This window comes from Artemia franciscana, chromosome 19 (assembly GCF_032884065.1).
Source record: "Artemia franciscana chromosome 19, ASM3288406v1, whole genome shotgun sequence".
Taxonomy (NCBI): Eukaryota; Metazoa; Arthropoda; class Branchiopoda; order Anostraca; family Artemiidae; genus Artemia; species Artemia franciscana.
In genome coordinates, this window is record NC_088881.1 from 5,465,907 (window position 1) to 5,484,415 (window position 18,509).

Sequence of the window (18,509 nt, forward strand, 5' to 3'; positions counted from 1 at the left end):
TTAAGAATTGTTTAAAGTTTTTTTTCAATACACAGTTCGCGTCTTGGACGAAAACAAGCATTTTGGTGTATCATATTTGCGAATGACTCGCTCATTATACTATAAGAAAAGTTTGATATTAGGAATGAGATCTTCAAAATTTTAGGTGAATGGCACCACCCATTCAGAATATTCAACCACCGCCCATTGAGGGGTGTGGCACCGCCCACACTTCTTAAAGCCTCATCGCAGAAAAAAAAACGCTTTGAATTTGAACTAAAAGCCGAAATTTAGCGTAACTTGGCCGAAATTAAGGGTGAAATTCATATGTATTCAAAAACCCACTTTCATTTTTTTTTTGCTCCAATGACGTCATGTACTAATATAAAAGATTGCATGAATTTCATGTCAATAACGTCACATTTAACCTCCTAGGATCTGCTGTCCAACCCGTTGGACGCTCGCTTCATAATTTTTTCCGTCCAAGCTGAGCGAAGTTCGGTGTCAGTGATAGCACAGCTCACAAGAAGACTCTTAAGAGCCGTCTATGATTTTCTTTTTCTAAGTTCTAATAGAAATGGTGAAGAACTTGCAAGCGAACTCGCGCGTTAGGTCTGGACATCCAAGAAGGGACCCAGGTAAGAAAACTGAAAGAATATTTAGTACGTTTTTGGGGGCTGCAAAAAATCTGGCAAGTACAACTGAGACTAGGCTACTGCTCTATACCAAGACCATTGATAATTTTTACATGTGGTCCCATTTACTGATCGACGTTTCTGCTGGTCCAACCGACTAGATGTTCAGCCTGAACGCAGAAGTCCAACTAGTTGAACTGTTTCGTGTTTTTTTTAAGATGTTTGAGGTTCCTGCTGATCGAAATAAAAGGCTGGAAGACCATAGTAGGGTCCTTAACCCATAGGCACCACCGTAGGATTACAGTAGTCCATTTTAGCTTACTGACAGCCGCGTTAACACCCGAAACCTTCATGTAAATTATTAACAGCAGGCAATCAGAGTCGAAAGAATCGGATGACACATTTATTCAAAGCATGGGTAGGCGCTTGCGCAAAAGTAGTTCCAATTAAAACGCCGCCTTGAGAGGTCTATTTTTTTAGCTTTTGTTATATTGAGATGGTGGATATATGCAACTTAGCTGAACCAGGCTCTGTTCATTTTGCTCCTGCTGATAAGTAATCTGAATCCAGTTTATGCAGATACTCTTTAGTTAAAACATTTGAAGGTGCTTCTACTATGCTTTACCCTAACCAAAACTGTTCAAGGGGAACGGCACTGGGGCAGTTGCTCCGAGTGCCGTGGAGGACGTTCCGGCTGGGGAGTTGACTATTTTGATCTAATTTTTCACTTCGATTCGGTTTTATTTTGCTTGATTTTAAACTGGGAAGGAGGGAAAGGGGGCTGTAATTAATTTTTCCTCAGGCACCATCAACTCTAGCAACAGCTCAACCCCCTCTTTTCCATAATGCGCAAATATTTAACGTAAATTATAGCCTAGGTAATTTACCTTGAGAACTGGAGAGAAGAAAATATGTTAAGAAAAAAATTCTTGCTTTATAACATGCAGAATAATCATAGCTAACACATTTCGCATGCAGACCCGCTATACTTACAGTTTTGGTTAAAGATGCACTGTCATTACTTGACGAGAGTGACCTCAGTGACTTAGAAGAAAGCGAAGACGATGAATCTGATCCTTCCGTGCTTGCGACCACTTTTCTTGTTTTTCAAGCCAATGCTCGTTATTCAAGCTAAAGAGCTGTAATTTTCCTACATAGGAGTTTCGGAAAAGGCGATTCTAATAGTGAACTTTGTGTTTCGATTTGACTCTATTTTTGGAGTAATGGGCTATTTTATTTCTTAGTATGGGGCTTGACCGTCTCTTACTAGGTTGCTAGCTACTGCTGCAACCCAGATTTATTCTGCTTGTTCGACTTGAATAATTCTTTCATTGATCAGATTGAATTGAGTACAATTATAAGATATATTCTACCCTCATGTATAATTTCCTAATTTCCAAAATTAAGAATATTGATATGTGATATTGGAGTGAGTTGATGCCGTCGATGCAGAATCGTGCTTGCACGATGCAGAATATCGTCGATGCAGAATATCGTCGATGCACGAATCGTCGATGCAGAATATCGTGCTTGCAGTCACTTTTCTTCCTTTTCAAGCCAAGGAATTTTAAGTCTCCTTTATAGGAGTTTTGGACAAGGCGATTCTAATAGTGAACCTTATGTTTCGATTTGACTGTATTTTTAGAAGTAATGGGCTATTTTATTTCTTGTCTGTCTTATTTTATTCGTATTTTGCTAGGTTGCTAGCTACTGCTGCAACCCAGATTTATTCTGCTTGTTCGAGTTGAATAATGTTTTCCTTGATCGGATTCAATTGAGTACAATTATAAGATATATTCTCCACTAATATAATTTCCTTTTTTTCTAGATTAGCACTTTTCTTTGGTAACATCTCCCTGTTTGAGACTAGTCATTGACTACATTTAACCAAGTCAGACTTTTTTTTGTCAAGGAATTTTTTTTTTTTTTTTTTTTGTTCACTGTGTTTCAAATAACTCATTTTTTCCTGCTAATTAGATTGTAATACTCTTCTGGATCGCCAGCTTTTAATCCTGTCTTTTTTGGTAGGGGGGGGGGAGATAACTAAAGGTTATCACAACCACTTTTTTGCTATATATGCGAAAGCATTTGGATTAATTAGTTGTGGCTAAATTGTTGCTTGCATTGTACGTTTAGAAAGCATGGACAAACTTACAAAAATGTGACAGACCAAAATTTTTAATTCTTCAATAAAAATCGAATATACGATTCTAAATTACAATTTAAGACCTGAGGGCCAAGAACTGTTTAAAAGTTTCCGATATATGAGAGTCAACGTCAGAAGTGAATAGAAGTGTTTCTAATGTGTCACTATAGCGATGAACTTGCTCATTGTGCTGCAAAAGAAAATTTTCAAATTAGGAAAATAACGCAGTTATTTTAATTAAATATCATATTTGTTAATTACAGAAAACACTAATGTAGGCATTAAATAAGCTGTAGCTTTTAGCTGTTTTAGCATTTATGCTAAAGCAAAATTGACTGAATATTTCTCCACGTGAAAACGTTTTATTATTTGGTGACGTGACCACCGAAGAGACATTAGACTCCCTTCAGAACATAGACTAGGACGCTAATAGAAGAAAAGAATCTAAACAATATTATAGAAGGGAATAGAACTGCAGCTAATATGCTAAAATGTGTAGGAATTACAGAACACTAGATGTAGGAATTTTCACAACACTAGGAATTACAGAAAACACTAGACGTAGGAATTTCCAGAAAACAGAAAATAACGAACAGAGACAGCACTAAGCAAATGTTACAACTATATTACAAATAGCCGTCCTCAGTGAAAAAAAAAAACTGAACAAAAGAAATCAACAAATGAAAACGAAAATGACAGCTTTATTGCTTCATAAAAGTTCAAATAATTAATTATCATAAGAGTTAGTTTCGACTGGTTAATTAAGAATGTAAATAGTAAAAGCAAGATTCATAGGAGAATTGAGCCGCTCATTGAAAAAGCGGCACATTCCTTGAAACCTATTCCCAAAAACAAAATTTAATACAATAATTGGTTTAAATTTAACTTGCTAATATGCAACAAAAGGTTCTTCACCTATCATGACTTATCATCCACATTGTAGGAAGAGTACTATTCACCTCTAATCTGCATGGTCAATTTTCCTTTAACGTTCACGACCTATATAAAGTTTATAGGGATAGTAAAAACCGAGTTTTATTTTATAAATTTAGAATGGTTCAGCATTTCTTCAAAACATTTTTCTTTGAAATGACAAAAAGATTATTGTGTTGTATATAAATTGCAGGCGAATTTCCTTCACTGAGACACTACTATGTATTGGACGTAGTCGGGGGGGGGGGGGTCGGAGTTTTAGTAAATTTTTGCCGAAAGGAGTCGGTATATTAAGAATGTCTGAAGTCAGGGTTATAAATTATAAAATCTAGTTAAATGAAGCTTTAGAAGAGGGCTGTGGAGTCGAACTTTTAGTAAGTTTTTGCTGAATAGAGTCGGTATATTGAAAATGTGTGGAGTCGGAGTTGGTGTCGAAGTCGTTTATCTATAACTTATAAAATCTAGTTAAATAAAGCTCTAGAACAGGGTTGTGGACTCGGAGTCGTAGAATCGGAGCTCTAGTAAATTTTTACTGAATGGAGTCGGAGTTGGAGTCTGTATATTGAAAATGTCTGGAGTCGGAGTTGGTGTCAAAGTCGTTTATGATCCTTATAAAATCTAATTAAGTAAAGCTTTAAAACAGAGCTGTTGAGTCGGAGTTCTAGTAAATTTATAATGGAGTCGGAGTAGATGTTAAAGTCGTTTATAACCTTATAAAATCTAGTTAAATGAAGCTTTAAAACAGGGCTGTGGAGTCGGAATTCTAGTAAATTTTTGCTGAATGGAGTCTAAGTTGAAGTCCCTGGAGTCAGTATATTAAAAATGTCTGGAGTTGAAGTAGGTTACAACTTAAAACCAACTCCACAGTCTTGGTAGAAACAAATAAGGAGGGGGGTACCAAATCTATCGTTGCTCCAACATGCACAAGCACATCATATTTTATTTATTAGTAAAAGTATCCGAATCGCTAGACATATTTATTTTACTTAATCTTTGTGAAACGCAATAATTGGCTATTTCATGCTACTTCAAATACATCATTTCGAAGTCCTATTAATTATTTATTATTGGAATATATTATGGGATGTTCTCCATTATTAACCAAACCATATGCAACATTAGTCCCATTCATGTATTATGAACATTTTAGGGATTAAACTTATAGATATCTACTATTTTAAGCTGAATATGATAAACAACAATAAACTGAATCTTGGAACACACCTATTATTTTGGACGGGTAATTTACTTTTGGTTTATGTTAGGCTAATTTCAAGCCAAAACTATAGCTCAGTAGTTAATTTAGGAAGATTTACAACTTCAAAATATCAGCTTTTTCTCACTGTACAGGTTTTACAGCAAAAATGTTACAGACAACTGGCTATCTTTTGCATGTTATAATGCATGCAGTAACTTAATTGACGTAATTGTACGCTTTAATTGTCCTTCATTTTTTGGGTAGTGTCAGGAAGAAGAAGAAGAATAGAGCTAATAAAATTGAAACAGAACAACATTGCTTCTTTTATTCATCATTATTTATATAGATGTTTGCAGCGGCAGCTGCAACTAGTAAAGAACAAACCACGGCCCATAGTAACCAAAAATTAACAACGCGTCAAAAAAAATGACTAGTGAAAAAGTCTGCGATCCGTAGCTGATTCAGCAACAGTTACTATTATCTCGATTAGTCTTAATAGTAAAATATTATTCCGGAAACATATTTATGAGAATTTTTGAAAATAGCCTGAAACCCATTCAAAATGACATTAGATCAAAACGACAAATACACCGTTGTAATCGCCCAACATAGTCGAAAACCTTACATAGGAAACTTACAATCCCCTGGCTTGAACAAAAGAAAACATTTCTTTTTGCATAGGTATCACTGATGTCTTCTTTTTTTTCTCCACTGCTAGCGGGGCACTGGAACATCATAGAGAGCTGTTTAGATGGGTTCATTTTAAAGGAAATCCCTACATCTAGTGTTTTCTGTAATTAACGAATATGATATTAAAATTAAAATAAGATTTTTTACAACAACTGCATGTCGAATAGAAGATGGCGTTATATCATGGATTCAGAATGAGAGGAAGGTGTGGTTCTTTCTATTGGCTCCTTAAACAAGTACCAATGAAACAGAGAAAAGGCATGAACTCTTCCAATTGTCTTGTACAATAACAAGGCAAAGCATGGGCTCCGTAGTTTTTTACCGATTTCTAAACTGGAATCCTTTCTAAGCTTAATCCTTATGACCCTTCAAAAACTGTCCTGAGTTTCTCAGTTAATTCCTTGTTATTCTTATAATGCAAGTTACAATACCTTCAGGGTAGTAGAACTTAGATTCCTCCCCCAATTTTGAGGATACTGATTCGATGTAATTGATGCATTGATACCCACCCATGACACAAAGTAAATGAAAAAGTATTAAGTATCAATGGTTCACTTGAAATACTTTTGGACAAGCGTTTCTTCGCTTTGCAAAAATTTATATTTATTTATTTATTATTACGAATAGCGGTAAGCATCAATGCTTGTCGCAAAAACACAAAATCATAATACTAATCTAAAGTAAATTGTTAACGACAAGCTAAACAGCAAAAACTTCTAAATAACACGACACTACACAACAAAAGTGTCTAAATAAAAAGGCATATTTACTAATGCACTCTTAAAAATTCGAACACTCTCTGCCTCGACAACCTCCAAAGGCAAACCATTCCATGGTCCTGCAACTCTACTAACGAAAGATAATTGACCAATTTTTTTCAGTGGTTTTGGGGGATATAATTTATAATCATGCTGACGAGTAGAGTGATAATGGCTAAATTTAAAAAATAAATTTGGATCAACATCATCCACTCCTTTAATTATACGAAACACATTTACAAGGTCATTGCGACGTCTACGAAACTTCAACGACGGGAGTTGAAGCCTAGAAAGTCTCTGCGGATAGGAAAGGTGCTGAAGGTATGGAACCAATCTAGTGGCCCTTCTCTGAACCTTTTCTATCCTACGCTCATCCGTTAGACTTAATGGAAGCCAAACAGAAGTATCATACTCAAGAAGAGGGCGGACCATTGATTTGTATAGTAGTAAGAAATTACGAAGGTTAAACCTACTAAAGCTTCTCCTTATAGACGATAAACGATAATTTGCATTCTTTACAATTTCCGAAACATGCTTATCAAATTTCAATTGGGTATCAAAGTAAACGCCAAGGTCATGCAGTATTTCGTTAGAAGGGATTCGTATGCCAGACAGCTGGTAAGTATGCACAGGTGGGAGTTTATGAGCATAGTGTAGAACAACACACTTAGAAGGGTTTATGAAGATGGAATTAGATTCGCACCAATAAGTTAGAGAGTCAAGATCTTCCTGTAAAAGTTGCACATCGTTTTGGTCTCGTACTGGTAGATAAAGTTTTACATCATCCGTGAACATCTTGACAGTAGAATGCTGAACAGAGGAAGGCACATTAATTATAAAATAAACATTAATAAATAAACAAAATAAAATTGGACCCAGGCAGCTACCCTGGGGGACTCCGCTTAACACATCAATTGAGGATGACATAGCTTCACCAACAACAACCTGCTGAGTTTCGATAATCAGCAATAAATGCAATTGTTTTTTTACCCAATTAATAAGCTGCACATTTTTTAAGAAGGGTGGGTATTGAGACTTTGTCGAATGCCTTCGAGAAGTCGATGAAATGCAGTCAAAGGGTATAGCTAAATCGGCAAAACGTTGAAAGTCCAAAATAACCTCAAGAAGCTGAGTATTACAAGACCTATTTTTTCGAAAACCATGCTAAGCAGGATTCCAAAGATGATTTCCGTCAAAATACTTTTGAACGCGTGAAACAATCAACTTTTCCATCACTCGGCAAAAAATAGACGTAATGGAAATTGGCCGATAGTTTTTAAAATCCGACCTGGAGCCACTTTTGTGAAGTGGCTTTACCAAGGCCTTCATCCACCCTGACGGACACAGTCAATGATCCAAAGATAAGATAAATATATAGGTAAGTGGTTCTGCAATTTCATGAGCAATTTATCTTATCATTATGTTCGGAAAACCGTCTATATCCGGCGCTTTAGACGTATCCAATTTTATAAAAATAGTATAAACTTCAGTCAATGAGAAATCTGAATCATCAAATGGAACAAGAATGTCCGACGACGCAATCGACTCTACTTGAGATGCAAAATTAGCTTCATTTGAATGAATTGGCTGCGTTTTAACAGAACTGAAGAAAAAATTTGGTTAAAAATAAGAGCCTTCTCAGTCAATCTTTTGGTGTGTATCCTGATGTGTGAACGTAGATGTAGATGGTGCAAGGTTAGGCGTATTCCTATTTACATACTTCCAAAATATTTTAGGTGATGCGGTGCTTGAGTGAATAATACGTGACTCAAGCTCTTCACGATTAACCCTAAGAAGCCGAGTGACCTTGTTTCTCGCTAGTGAGTACGCAGGCCATTCACCTGAATCATCTTGCAACTGAGTATCCAAATGCCCTTGTCTGACTACTTTACTATGTCGTGACTCAATATAAGACCGCCAAAGACTATTTTTTTCACGTATTGCTTGGAGTATATGTCTCGGAAGTTTAGGATTATTTCTGCGACCGGAAAAATTCTTCACCAAAGGAACAAATTTATCCCTACATTCCCTCAACACTTTTTTACAAAATCAAACGCGGTGACCGGAGAAACATGATTATTCTTTAGTTCATACATGATATTAATAAACGAAATAAATTGTCGCATTGATTCATAATCGGCTTTAGCATAATCATGCCGATAAAACTCAAAACCTCTCTGTTGAGCATCAATATTCATGTAAATATCTAACACAACGTGATCACTTTTACCTAAAGGCGGACGGAAATCTATACTCAAAATATCATCGATTGACTTGGTAATAACCAGATCTAAAATCGATGGAATAGCATCATTCCTGGCTCGAGTTGGCCTATCAATATGTTGGTATAAGTACAGATCATCCAATCTATCTAAAAATTGCTGCTCATACGATGAAGTGGACAAACTAACACTTCATCAACTATATTGCAAACTATATGTTTATATATAAAGTTATTTAACATAGATTTATTTATAATATTAAGACGAAGTTATTTATATGTGTAGATACATAAAGAACTAATAGATTCTCAATATCTAGAATCAAGGTGAAATTCGAATTCTTTTGATCTATATATTGGGTAAAATTTCAGTTTAGGGGCTATTACTGCTCTTGAGACGTAGCCAAGTTAAGTAAATAAAACTTACAGGAATGGATTCAAAAACATAATGATCTCCAGAGAAGATATTTGAAGTCATGTCTCCACTCCTTCTTCCTTCAAAGGACATTAACCTTTGCTGACCTTTTATAATCTTTGTGTTATACACAATTAGTCCTAAGCTAAAGAAAAGTGTTTTGAGCCTCACACCTTACTTGTCGGGTTGTAAAAACTTGGTAAATTTACTGCTTATATTTCAGAAACAAAATTTAGACAGGGCTTAGAATCTCACTGAAAGACTAGAAATTACATTTTGAAAATTAGAAGCAAAAGACATTGAAGACTCAAATTGGGTAAACCAGCAAAGGAAAACCAGCAATGGGCTCTGTAGAATCTTTGTCCGTGTCCTAAGGTAAAAATTATTTTTACTAAAATTTAGATGGGTCATGTACGGAGTCTTCTACGTCTTATAATTAAGGGAAGACTAGAGATAGTAGCTTGGCAATATCTTCCCAGTGTATATTTGATAACTTGGGTCCATTTCTGAAAGGTTCATTGATAAAACTAAACAACTTTCCAAGATAGCAAGAGAACCCTCAACTAGAATTGTAGACATAGCTTAAAAACTTCAGTTTGAAATCTTGTTTACTACCTCTAAGGGTTACCCATTGTTTGCAGCTCGCTTCCAAGAACTGGTCAACCCGTACAAGTTTTGTTGAAAAACTCGTTGATTATTTTATTGAAAAATAAAATACTCAGCGAACGCAAAGCCGATGAATGTGTGCTTCTGTTCCAGATGTTCTTGAATTTGATCCTACTGTCACAAGAGTCTTAAGGTATCCAACCTCGTCGTGTTTCAAAATCGTGGACATGTCAAAATTAGGTTATATGTGCTTGTTATGACGTCAGTTGTAACGTCAACCTCCTCGTGTTTCAAATTCGTGGACATCTCAAGATTAGATTATATGTGCTTGTTATGACGTCAGTTGTAACGTCAACCTCCTCGTGTTTCAAAATCGTGGACATCTCAAGATTTAGGTTATATGTGCCTGTTATGACGTCATTTGTGATTCTCTTATAATTAGGTATCCCTTTCAGCCTACTACTTTATATTCTAAATATTTTTCGTTAATTAAAAAAGGCACTACACGTTCCTTTCAAATGAACAATTTCCTTTCAAATGAGCCCTCAAACAACTTCTATGATGTTCCAGAATCCCGCTAGTGTGCAAAAAGAAAAAAAGGGACATGTCTACCAATGCAGAAAAGTAGCTACTCATGACACAGCAGTATGACTAGAAGTATGAAAAGAGGCTACCCACGCAGAAAAGTAGCTACCCATGCAAAAAAGTAAGTTTCCTTGTTCTTGGAGCTAGTTGGCTGCAAGTTTTCAATATAGGTTTTGAATAATGGCGATTCCAATTATGTACTTTTCGTTCCGATGCGTAGTCATTTTTGAGGGGTTTCAGGCTATTTTTCGAAATGCCCATATTTTGGCTTGTCAAAATAACATTTTACCATTGAGATTAATTGAGATATAGTTACCATTCCTGAATAAGCTACAAATGTCAATTTTCTTACAACAGATAGATTTTCTTTAACGCGTTTCTAAGTTTTGAATAATACCATGCCCAAAACCAAAGCACAATACATATGTGCAACTTTCTTAGACGTACTCTTCAACTAACCCCAAAAAAGCTTACCGTCAGAAAAACTTGCTGCAGTCTTCCCAGAGTCCAGCGATACCAGTGAGTTTTAAAATCTTTGCCATCTGTGTCACAACGAACAATGTATTCAGACAAAATCATGATGAATCTCTAAAAGAAATTGAGGGATTAACATTAATTAGATTAAATCAAAATTAATTAAAGAAATTTTAACTAAGAATTCAATAAATTTAAATTCCAAGCAGAGGTTTTTCTGAAGACTATATGAAAAAACAATCTTTTTTTGTTTTACAAGTTTTTAATTGTTTTAAAAAGTAGAGTTGTGAGAAAGAGTCCAACTTTAGCGTAAAGAGCCAGGCGTTGAGGAGGGGACAACCCCTTTCATATACGGAATAATTTCCGTTCGTTTAAAGTTTTAATGCCGCTCCTTACTTACAGTTAAAAAATACTTGTTTTTTTAAATAGTTTTTTTATAAAAAAACTATTTTAAAAATAGTTTTTTTAAATTGTTTTTATACGTTAAAACGTATAATAACGTTTTAAAACACGTTTAAAACATTTTTTTAAACGTTCAGTATTCTTTTTTAAAAAATACTGAACGTTTTTGATTTAATACATGCTTTGATTTTGGCTCACCGCACATGAATAATTAAAACGAAATTTGTATATTAATTTGTTTTTTTGCTAAATGGCTTTCTCATAGTTTTGATCAGACGATTTTGATAATAAAGGGGTGGGGAAGGAGGCCTAGTTGCCCGCCAATTTTTGGTTACTTAAAAATGCAACTAGATTTTATATTTTTTTACGAACGTTTTTGATAGTAATAAACATACATACCTTACGAATTAAAGTACGTAACGAACTTCTATATTTGTGTATTTTTATTACGTATATGAGGGGGTTCACCCCCTCATCAATACCTCCTTCTTTACATTAAACGAGAAAAAGTCCCCCTGAAAACTTGTGTACACTTCATAAAAACCATTATTATATGTAAACAATGGTCAAAGTTTGTAACTTACAGCCCCTCCCCCGGGGACTGTGGGGGATTAAGTCATCCCCAAAGACATAGCTACTAGGTTTTCGACTAAGGTGAACATAATGGATATCTCAAAATTTTGCTCCAGTGAATTTCGGGAGAAATGTGCATATGCGTGGGCCTAGGTGCCCTCCAATTTTCTGGTCACTTAAAAAGGACACTAGAATTTTTAATTTCCATTAGAATGAGCCATCTCCCGACATTTTAAGACCATTGGGTCGATAAGATCACCCCTGGGAAAAAAATAAACAAACAAATTCGTGAATAACGCATCCGTGATCTCTCTTCTGGCAAAAAAATAGAAAATTCCACATTTTTGTAGATAGCAGCTTGAAACTTCTACAGTAGGGTTCTCTGACACACTAGATTTGATGGTGTGATTTTCGTTAAGATTCTACGATTTTTAGGGGGTTGTTTCCCCCTATTTTCTAAAATGAGGCAAATTTTCTCAGGCTCTTAACTTTTAATGGGTAAGACTAAACCCGATAAAACTTAAAAATTTGAAATCAACATTAAAATGTCATTCTTTTGATGTAACTATTTGAATTCCGTTTTTTTTTAGAGTTTGAAAACATGCTAATAGAAATTAAATTAAAATTAGCATCAAATTAAACTTTTATTAGCATAAAAATATGATAATCGTAAGTCAAAGGAAATTAGTTGCCCAGTATGTACCAGGCAATATTTACCATGGACATATTTACCATACAGGACATATTTACCATGGTACAAATATACTATTCAAAGTAAAATATTTCAAAAGAAATCAAATAGAACTGAAAGAAACTTTTTTTTTATTTTTTAATTAATTCCTTAAAATTTTCAAAAACTTCATAAAAATACAATAACAAGAACCCATACTATTCAAAGGTCACAAAGACAAATATTGTGCAAAATCATGTTTTGCACAATCGTGCACAAAACGTGTGCAAAGAAAAATGAAGTAAAACATACTTATAAGGATCTCCATTATTGGGTTTATGATTCTATCTGCTTTCAAAAATATCCTAATACGAGGTACAATTGAATTGAAACACGTTGGACTAATAACTAACTACAGAGCGTAGACATTTGAGCAAAAGAATCGAATTTTTTAATTTAGTATGTCTGCAATAGCAATATGTCAATAGCATATGTCTCCATCAAGCAAATCGCATAAAGTGTCGTAGTGTTTGGCTGTAGAGTTACAGAAGCCAAACCTTTAATTTCTTCTTAAAAGAATCTAGGGTTGTTCTACATTTTACACGCGGGTACAATATTTAATTTATGGAATTTCATGGGGCACTAGGATTAGCTAGGTTGGCCTCAGGTGGCTCGATGTTGTAGTGATGCTCTTATGCTCTGAGGGTTCTGCATAGAACATATATTTCAATATGGCTGTAGACTTGCTAAATTTAACTGCTGTGTTTAGGATGAACTGGTACATTTAAAGGCACTCATTTGATTTGGTATCAAAGACTGTTCTTTGCATGTATGTTCTTTCGATGGTAATAAAAACTTTCTAAACAGAGGAAATTTTCTAAATTTGGAAACAATACATACATCAAAACAATCTAGATTTTATGATAATTCAAAACGTCTTCAAAGATTAAGAGTACCCGTCAAAAGTTATTAGCATTGCTATATTTTCATAATTTCAGAAGAAGTAAAAACACCCGACCTTGAAGAAATCCTTTCCGATCTTGAGGATAATTTCACCATTAAATTCTGGATGCCCAAAGACCCTAAATGCCTAACTCTAAAAATGCCAAATTTCATTAACAAAATACCAAAAATTTGGACATGAAGGTTTTTACATTTAATGTTAAGCAAGACTTTTTATTTATTTATTTATCACCCGTCATTCCACAGAAAAAAGACGGAGCGTAAAAAGCAAAAAAGAAAAGGAAAAAAAAAAAACATTACACTTCCACACAAAGAAAAAAAACAACAACTATGAACTAGAAACTCACCAATCTACAACTGACTGTACGTACATATATATACACTTAAATTTTAATAATTTTGCTCCAGGGGTGGGATTGGACTGTAGAATTATACTTACAGAGTTTACTTTTTTCACCGGTTGAAAAATTTACCAAAAAGGGGCTAGATAAAGGAATTTAATGTGAAGTGGACATCTTCATTTACCTAGGTAATACTGTTCAAAAGTCGTAAAGATAAGTCTCGTGCAAAATCATAGGTTTTTACGAAACACAGCAGTTTTTAAGCAAGAATCTTACGAAATCGCATGTTTTTACGAAAGGCAGCAGTTTTTTACGAAATCGAAAGTTTTTACGAAAGGCTAAGTTTTTACACAAGTTCTTTATGAAATCGTAAAATCAAAAGTTTTTTTTTACGAAAGGCAGCAGTTTCTGCCATAAACAATTCACTATTTTTTATTTTGTTTTTTCATTATTGATGCAGGTCAGACAAATCGTAGGTTTTTGCGGGTAAAAAGAACACGTGTTTATCAGATCAAACGCAAAAAAGATGAGTTTTTAACAAATGAATTTGAAAATATGAATAAAATTTGATATAAACATTAATAGCAGATTTGTTTTATAAATCACTGGTAAACGCGAAGAAAACACCCAACTATTAAGGCAGCATTACACAAATAATTTTCATATGGATAATAGTAATATTTAGTTATATTACTAATTACTTTACTAACTAGTTTTATTAAATTAATTAAATTATTATTTATTAAATAAATTAAACTAGAATATTAAACTTTAACTATTAAATTAAAACTTAAATTATTAAAGTAATTTATTAACTAATTAATGTTGTTATCTAATTAACGAAAGTAATTTTCGACTTCAAAAAAAAAAATATACTCATAATCTCGGATTGTTTACTACTAGAACAAAACACTATATATAACATAAAAATGACGGAATCATGAATATAATATAAATTTAGATATAAATTTTGGAATCATGGTCGTATTTTCAACATTTTCTGGAAATAACGAGATCATTTAGATCATTATTTAAAAATAGCAAGTTTTCAGGAAACAACGGTAAAAAGACAGTGCTCATTCTACACCACACGGAAGTAAAGTGAGTAGTAGGCTAAACTCTGAAAATTGAGATTATGATTTTATATGTTAAATTTAACGTGACTCTGGGGTAACGGCGAAATCTCACCACGAAATTCTGTGGAATCAGGCCAATTTCATGTCTATGCACGAAATAAGGCTATTACTAACAAAGAGGAAATATGACAGTCCACAGAATCTTCTCTCTTCGCCTCTCTATTCTCACCCCCCTCTTTCTGTGACTACAAAAAAGTATACGTAGACTCTGAAAAAAGTGATTTTGCAACAACCCTGCAGCTGTTAAGAGCATTTATCTCGATTTTATCTCGATTTTTGTTTTACTCGATCTTTATTTTTTTATTTTACTATAAATAATTTTATAGTATTTATTTATTTTATATTTATTTTATTTATATTCATATTTTATTTTTTTATTTTTATTTATATTTAATTTTATATTTATTTTATTTATCTCGATCTTTATTTTACTAGATTCACTATTCTCAGATCTATCCACTCACCGCGCCAGGATTATGATATTGGAGAATAATCTAAATTTGCTTAAAAATTGGAAAAAGGCCCTTTTTTCCACAATTTTCAACGCATATTTAAAGTATTTTCCTTCTAAGAAACTACGTACAACTAATTTAAGAAATGTAGTTCGGTAGATGGACAAAACTCCCTCTCACCTTTGCAATGATAGCAAAATCATCGTCTTCCGTGGTTACATCTAAACTGCAGGAGAGCAGAAAAATAAGACGCCAAAAATTGCACAGGGAACATAAACCTTAAGCACAACAAATTTAGTATAATTATTTGAATTTACACTCACCTGGAATATAATCAAAAACAGGTTTTTCTGGTCAGTCTGCGCATGCTCCACTTTGTCTTCCATTCTTTCAATCATTTCTTCCGTTGGTTTTTCGGACGGCATATCTACACCATGTTTCCTCTTCCTTCCTCGGCCATACTCAGCTTCTGAATCACTTGATCCATCAGACGTAGCAGCCGCTTTAAGCTTCTCTTTTGATTCCGCCAATTCCCTCTCCAGCTTCGCCACTCTCTTGCTCATCTTCCTTATAGTCATATCCAAAATTTCCCAGATATACATTCGAGTTAAGTCTTGCATCATATCACGAGAGAAAAGCCAGTTAGCAACAGCTGAACATTCAACAATTTCAGTCCGAAGCATCTTGTCCACCAGAACAGTCATCATTTGAGGATGATCGTGCCAAATCTCGTAAACACTCCGAAGAATACAAATCTGCGCCTCTTCGTAACTACCTAACGCTTTCAAAATCTGATGATACTTGGCCAACGCTTGAAATGCATGCGTGAAACTCTTGGCGCCAAGATAAAGCAGTGTCTGCACCAAAACATCTATCTTCAAGGGGTTGTAAGGTGCGTCCGGTTCACCTTCTTCTTGTAACGGATTCGGCAAGTCTCGAAGCGTGAGAAAAGCTTCTTCTGGAGTAGTTTTTCTTTTCACAGATGCGATCAAATTCTGTGCCGCAATAACCACCACAGGGTCTACATTATTATTGTCTTCCGTATATTTATATCTAGGCTCCGGCTTTGGAGGCAGTAACTTTTCAAAATTTTTCTCTTTCGGAACAATGTCAACAACTCGCTGATAATATGACAACCTCAAACACTTCTCTAGCACTTCTTGTACAAAACGAGGCTTTGGGTGATCTTGCTCCATCTCGAGACAAGGAGTCCAATCATACCAAGACCACTTAAACTGAAAATTACTCAAGTGATAAGAAAACCAATTGGCGAATCGGTCAAAAGACGAAGGGTTCATAGTGTCGATGCGGTCAAACAAGATTTCGACAGCCTGAGCCAATACTTGTGGAATAGTGCTAGGTTGGGACTTGCACAACTCAATCATAAGCGACCCATAAGCAATTTCCAAGTACTGAGGGGTAGGCAACCTGAACAGTTCTCCAAGAATAACCTCAATGATCATATATTCAAGGGGAACTTTTGATTTCTGAGGGAAGGCAAGCAGAGCAGCAGCACTAGATAAGAAAAGAGAAATAAGGTAACAAAGCATACACACTATAAAAGGAGAAATAGGGAGGCCGTAAAAACAGATTGAAACAGATTTTTCAAAGAATAATCAAAGTAAAAAACATTTATCACAAAGAAAATTATTGACAAGATAAATTATTATTTTGAAACAATTAAAATACCAAATTTCTATGTCTAGTTACAAAATGAATCAACGTCACTAGTCAACCCCAAACTGTTACTCAGTTGTGGAAAGACATAAACAAAATTAAAATGAAAGAGCATTCTGAAGAAAGAGAAAAAGGGAAGTAGCAAAAATAAATATTAAATGGGAAGTTTATTCGGGATCTAAAAATACATAAAGCGAAGGGTAGAAATTTTTTGCCAAACTTTAGTATTGAATCAAAAGACAGCTATACTCTTGAGACCCCACTTATACTCTGATATACGTATAAAACCGAGCTATCCGTTTTGCAATGAACTGGAGTGAGAGCAAAAGCCTTATGGTGTTTCTCCCTTAGAAGGCGATTCCTTATTGATCTATGTCTGTGTGTGAGAGTGTGGGGGTAATGGGGATTTTGTTCAAATTTGTAGGGGGAGGGGCAGTTGGATCAGTGACACAGAGTTCCTTATTTCCGTATAAGAGAAGTTCCTTATAAGAGAAGCCTAGTCACCTTTCCGGCCACCACTATGAACACAAAAATATAGTTTGGGGTTCATCAAAACAAAATATTTGGAAAAAAAATCTGCAACGGATGACTCTACTTAGGATTTGTAATCATATGATTCGAATTCGTATAATGTTTTCTGATTATAGCGTAAAGAGCAAACTACAATTTAGTGTTTACTCTTTTGTGTAGTTGTCTTTTTTTTGTAGAGTTATGTCTAACTCTTTAAAATGGAAGCAATAATATTTGAAGATTCTGTTAAAAAACGACAAAGATTCACTTCTATTCAGTTTCCTATATTCCTTGAAATTATCTCAGAGCAATGAATTTATGCGGATTTAGACATATTTCAAGTACTTTAATTCTACCGTGTAGTCCTGCAAAGCCAGTGCTAATCCTATAGCACTTTGCTAGAATACCAAAAATTTACTTCATTTCATTTACTCATTACATTACTTCTATTCTATCTCCTTTTTTAGGAAGGGGTTCTACCAGTGAAACCTCAATTCTTGCTGCACCATATTAAACTATCAAAGATTTATATTCATCTTCTTTTAAAGGAGGGGTGCTGCAAGTGGCCCCTTAATTCCTGCTACGCCATATTAGAGCACCAAAGACTTACTTCTACTTCGTCTCCTTTTTTAGGAAGGGGTTCTACCAGTGAAACCTTGATTTTTACTGCACCATATTAAAGCACCAAAGATTCTAGTCAGTCTCCGTTTTTAGGAAGGGGTGCTTCCAGTGGCCCCTTAATTCCTGCTGAACCGTATTAGAGCACCAAAGACTTACTTCTATTCAGTCTCCTTTTTTAGCAAGGGCAGCTGCCAGTGGCACCTCAATTCTTGCTATATCATTTTAAAGTACGAAATATTTATATCTATTCATTCTTCTTTTTTAGGAAGGGGTGCTACCAGTAGCACCTTAATTCCAACTGCACCATATTAAAGCATCCAGCATTTACTTCTATTCAGTCTCTTTCTTTTTTGGGGGGAGGGGGTAGTGGTAAGTTCACAGCTTGTGCTGAGTCGGCCTCCATTAAATTCATGAATGGAGACTTTTCTGTACTTCACAAGAGAAGTAACACAAATTCTGTTATACCAAGATCTTTGTATTTTAATGATTAGCAGAAGTACGTTACTACAAGGGAAAGATGTAAA

At 34.7% G+C, this 18,509-nt stretch overlaps 1 protein-coding gene across 2 annotated transcripts in view; it reads right to left on the reverse strand.

Moving 5' to 3' along the window:
* Positions 1–2,776: 2,776 nt before the first annotated feature.
* LOC136039210 (nuclear cap-binding protein subunit 1-like) overlaps positions 2,777–18,509 on the reverse strand; it is a 65,562-nt gene continuing 49,829 nt past the window's right edge. For both annotated transcript variants that reach the window (XM_065722735.1, XM_065722734.1), the window contains exons 8-10: positions 15,501–16,692; positions 10,641–10,754; positions 2,777–2,950 (exon numbers count right to left, since the gene is read on the reverse strand). In XM_065722735.1, coding sequence (XP_065578807.1) covers positions 2,837–2,950; positions 10,641–10,754; positions 15,501–16,692 — 1,420 coding nt within the window. In that variant the 3' untranslated portion in view covers positions 2,777–2,836. The remainder of the gene's footprint in view (positions 2,951–10,640; positions 10,755–15,500; positions 16,693–18,509) is intronic.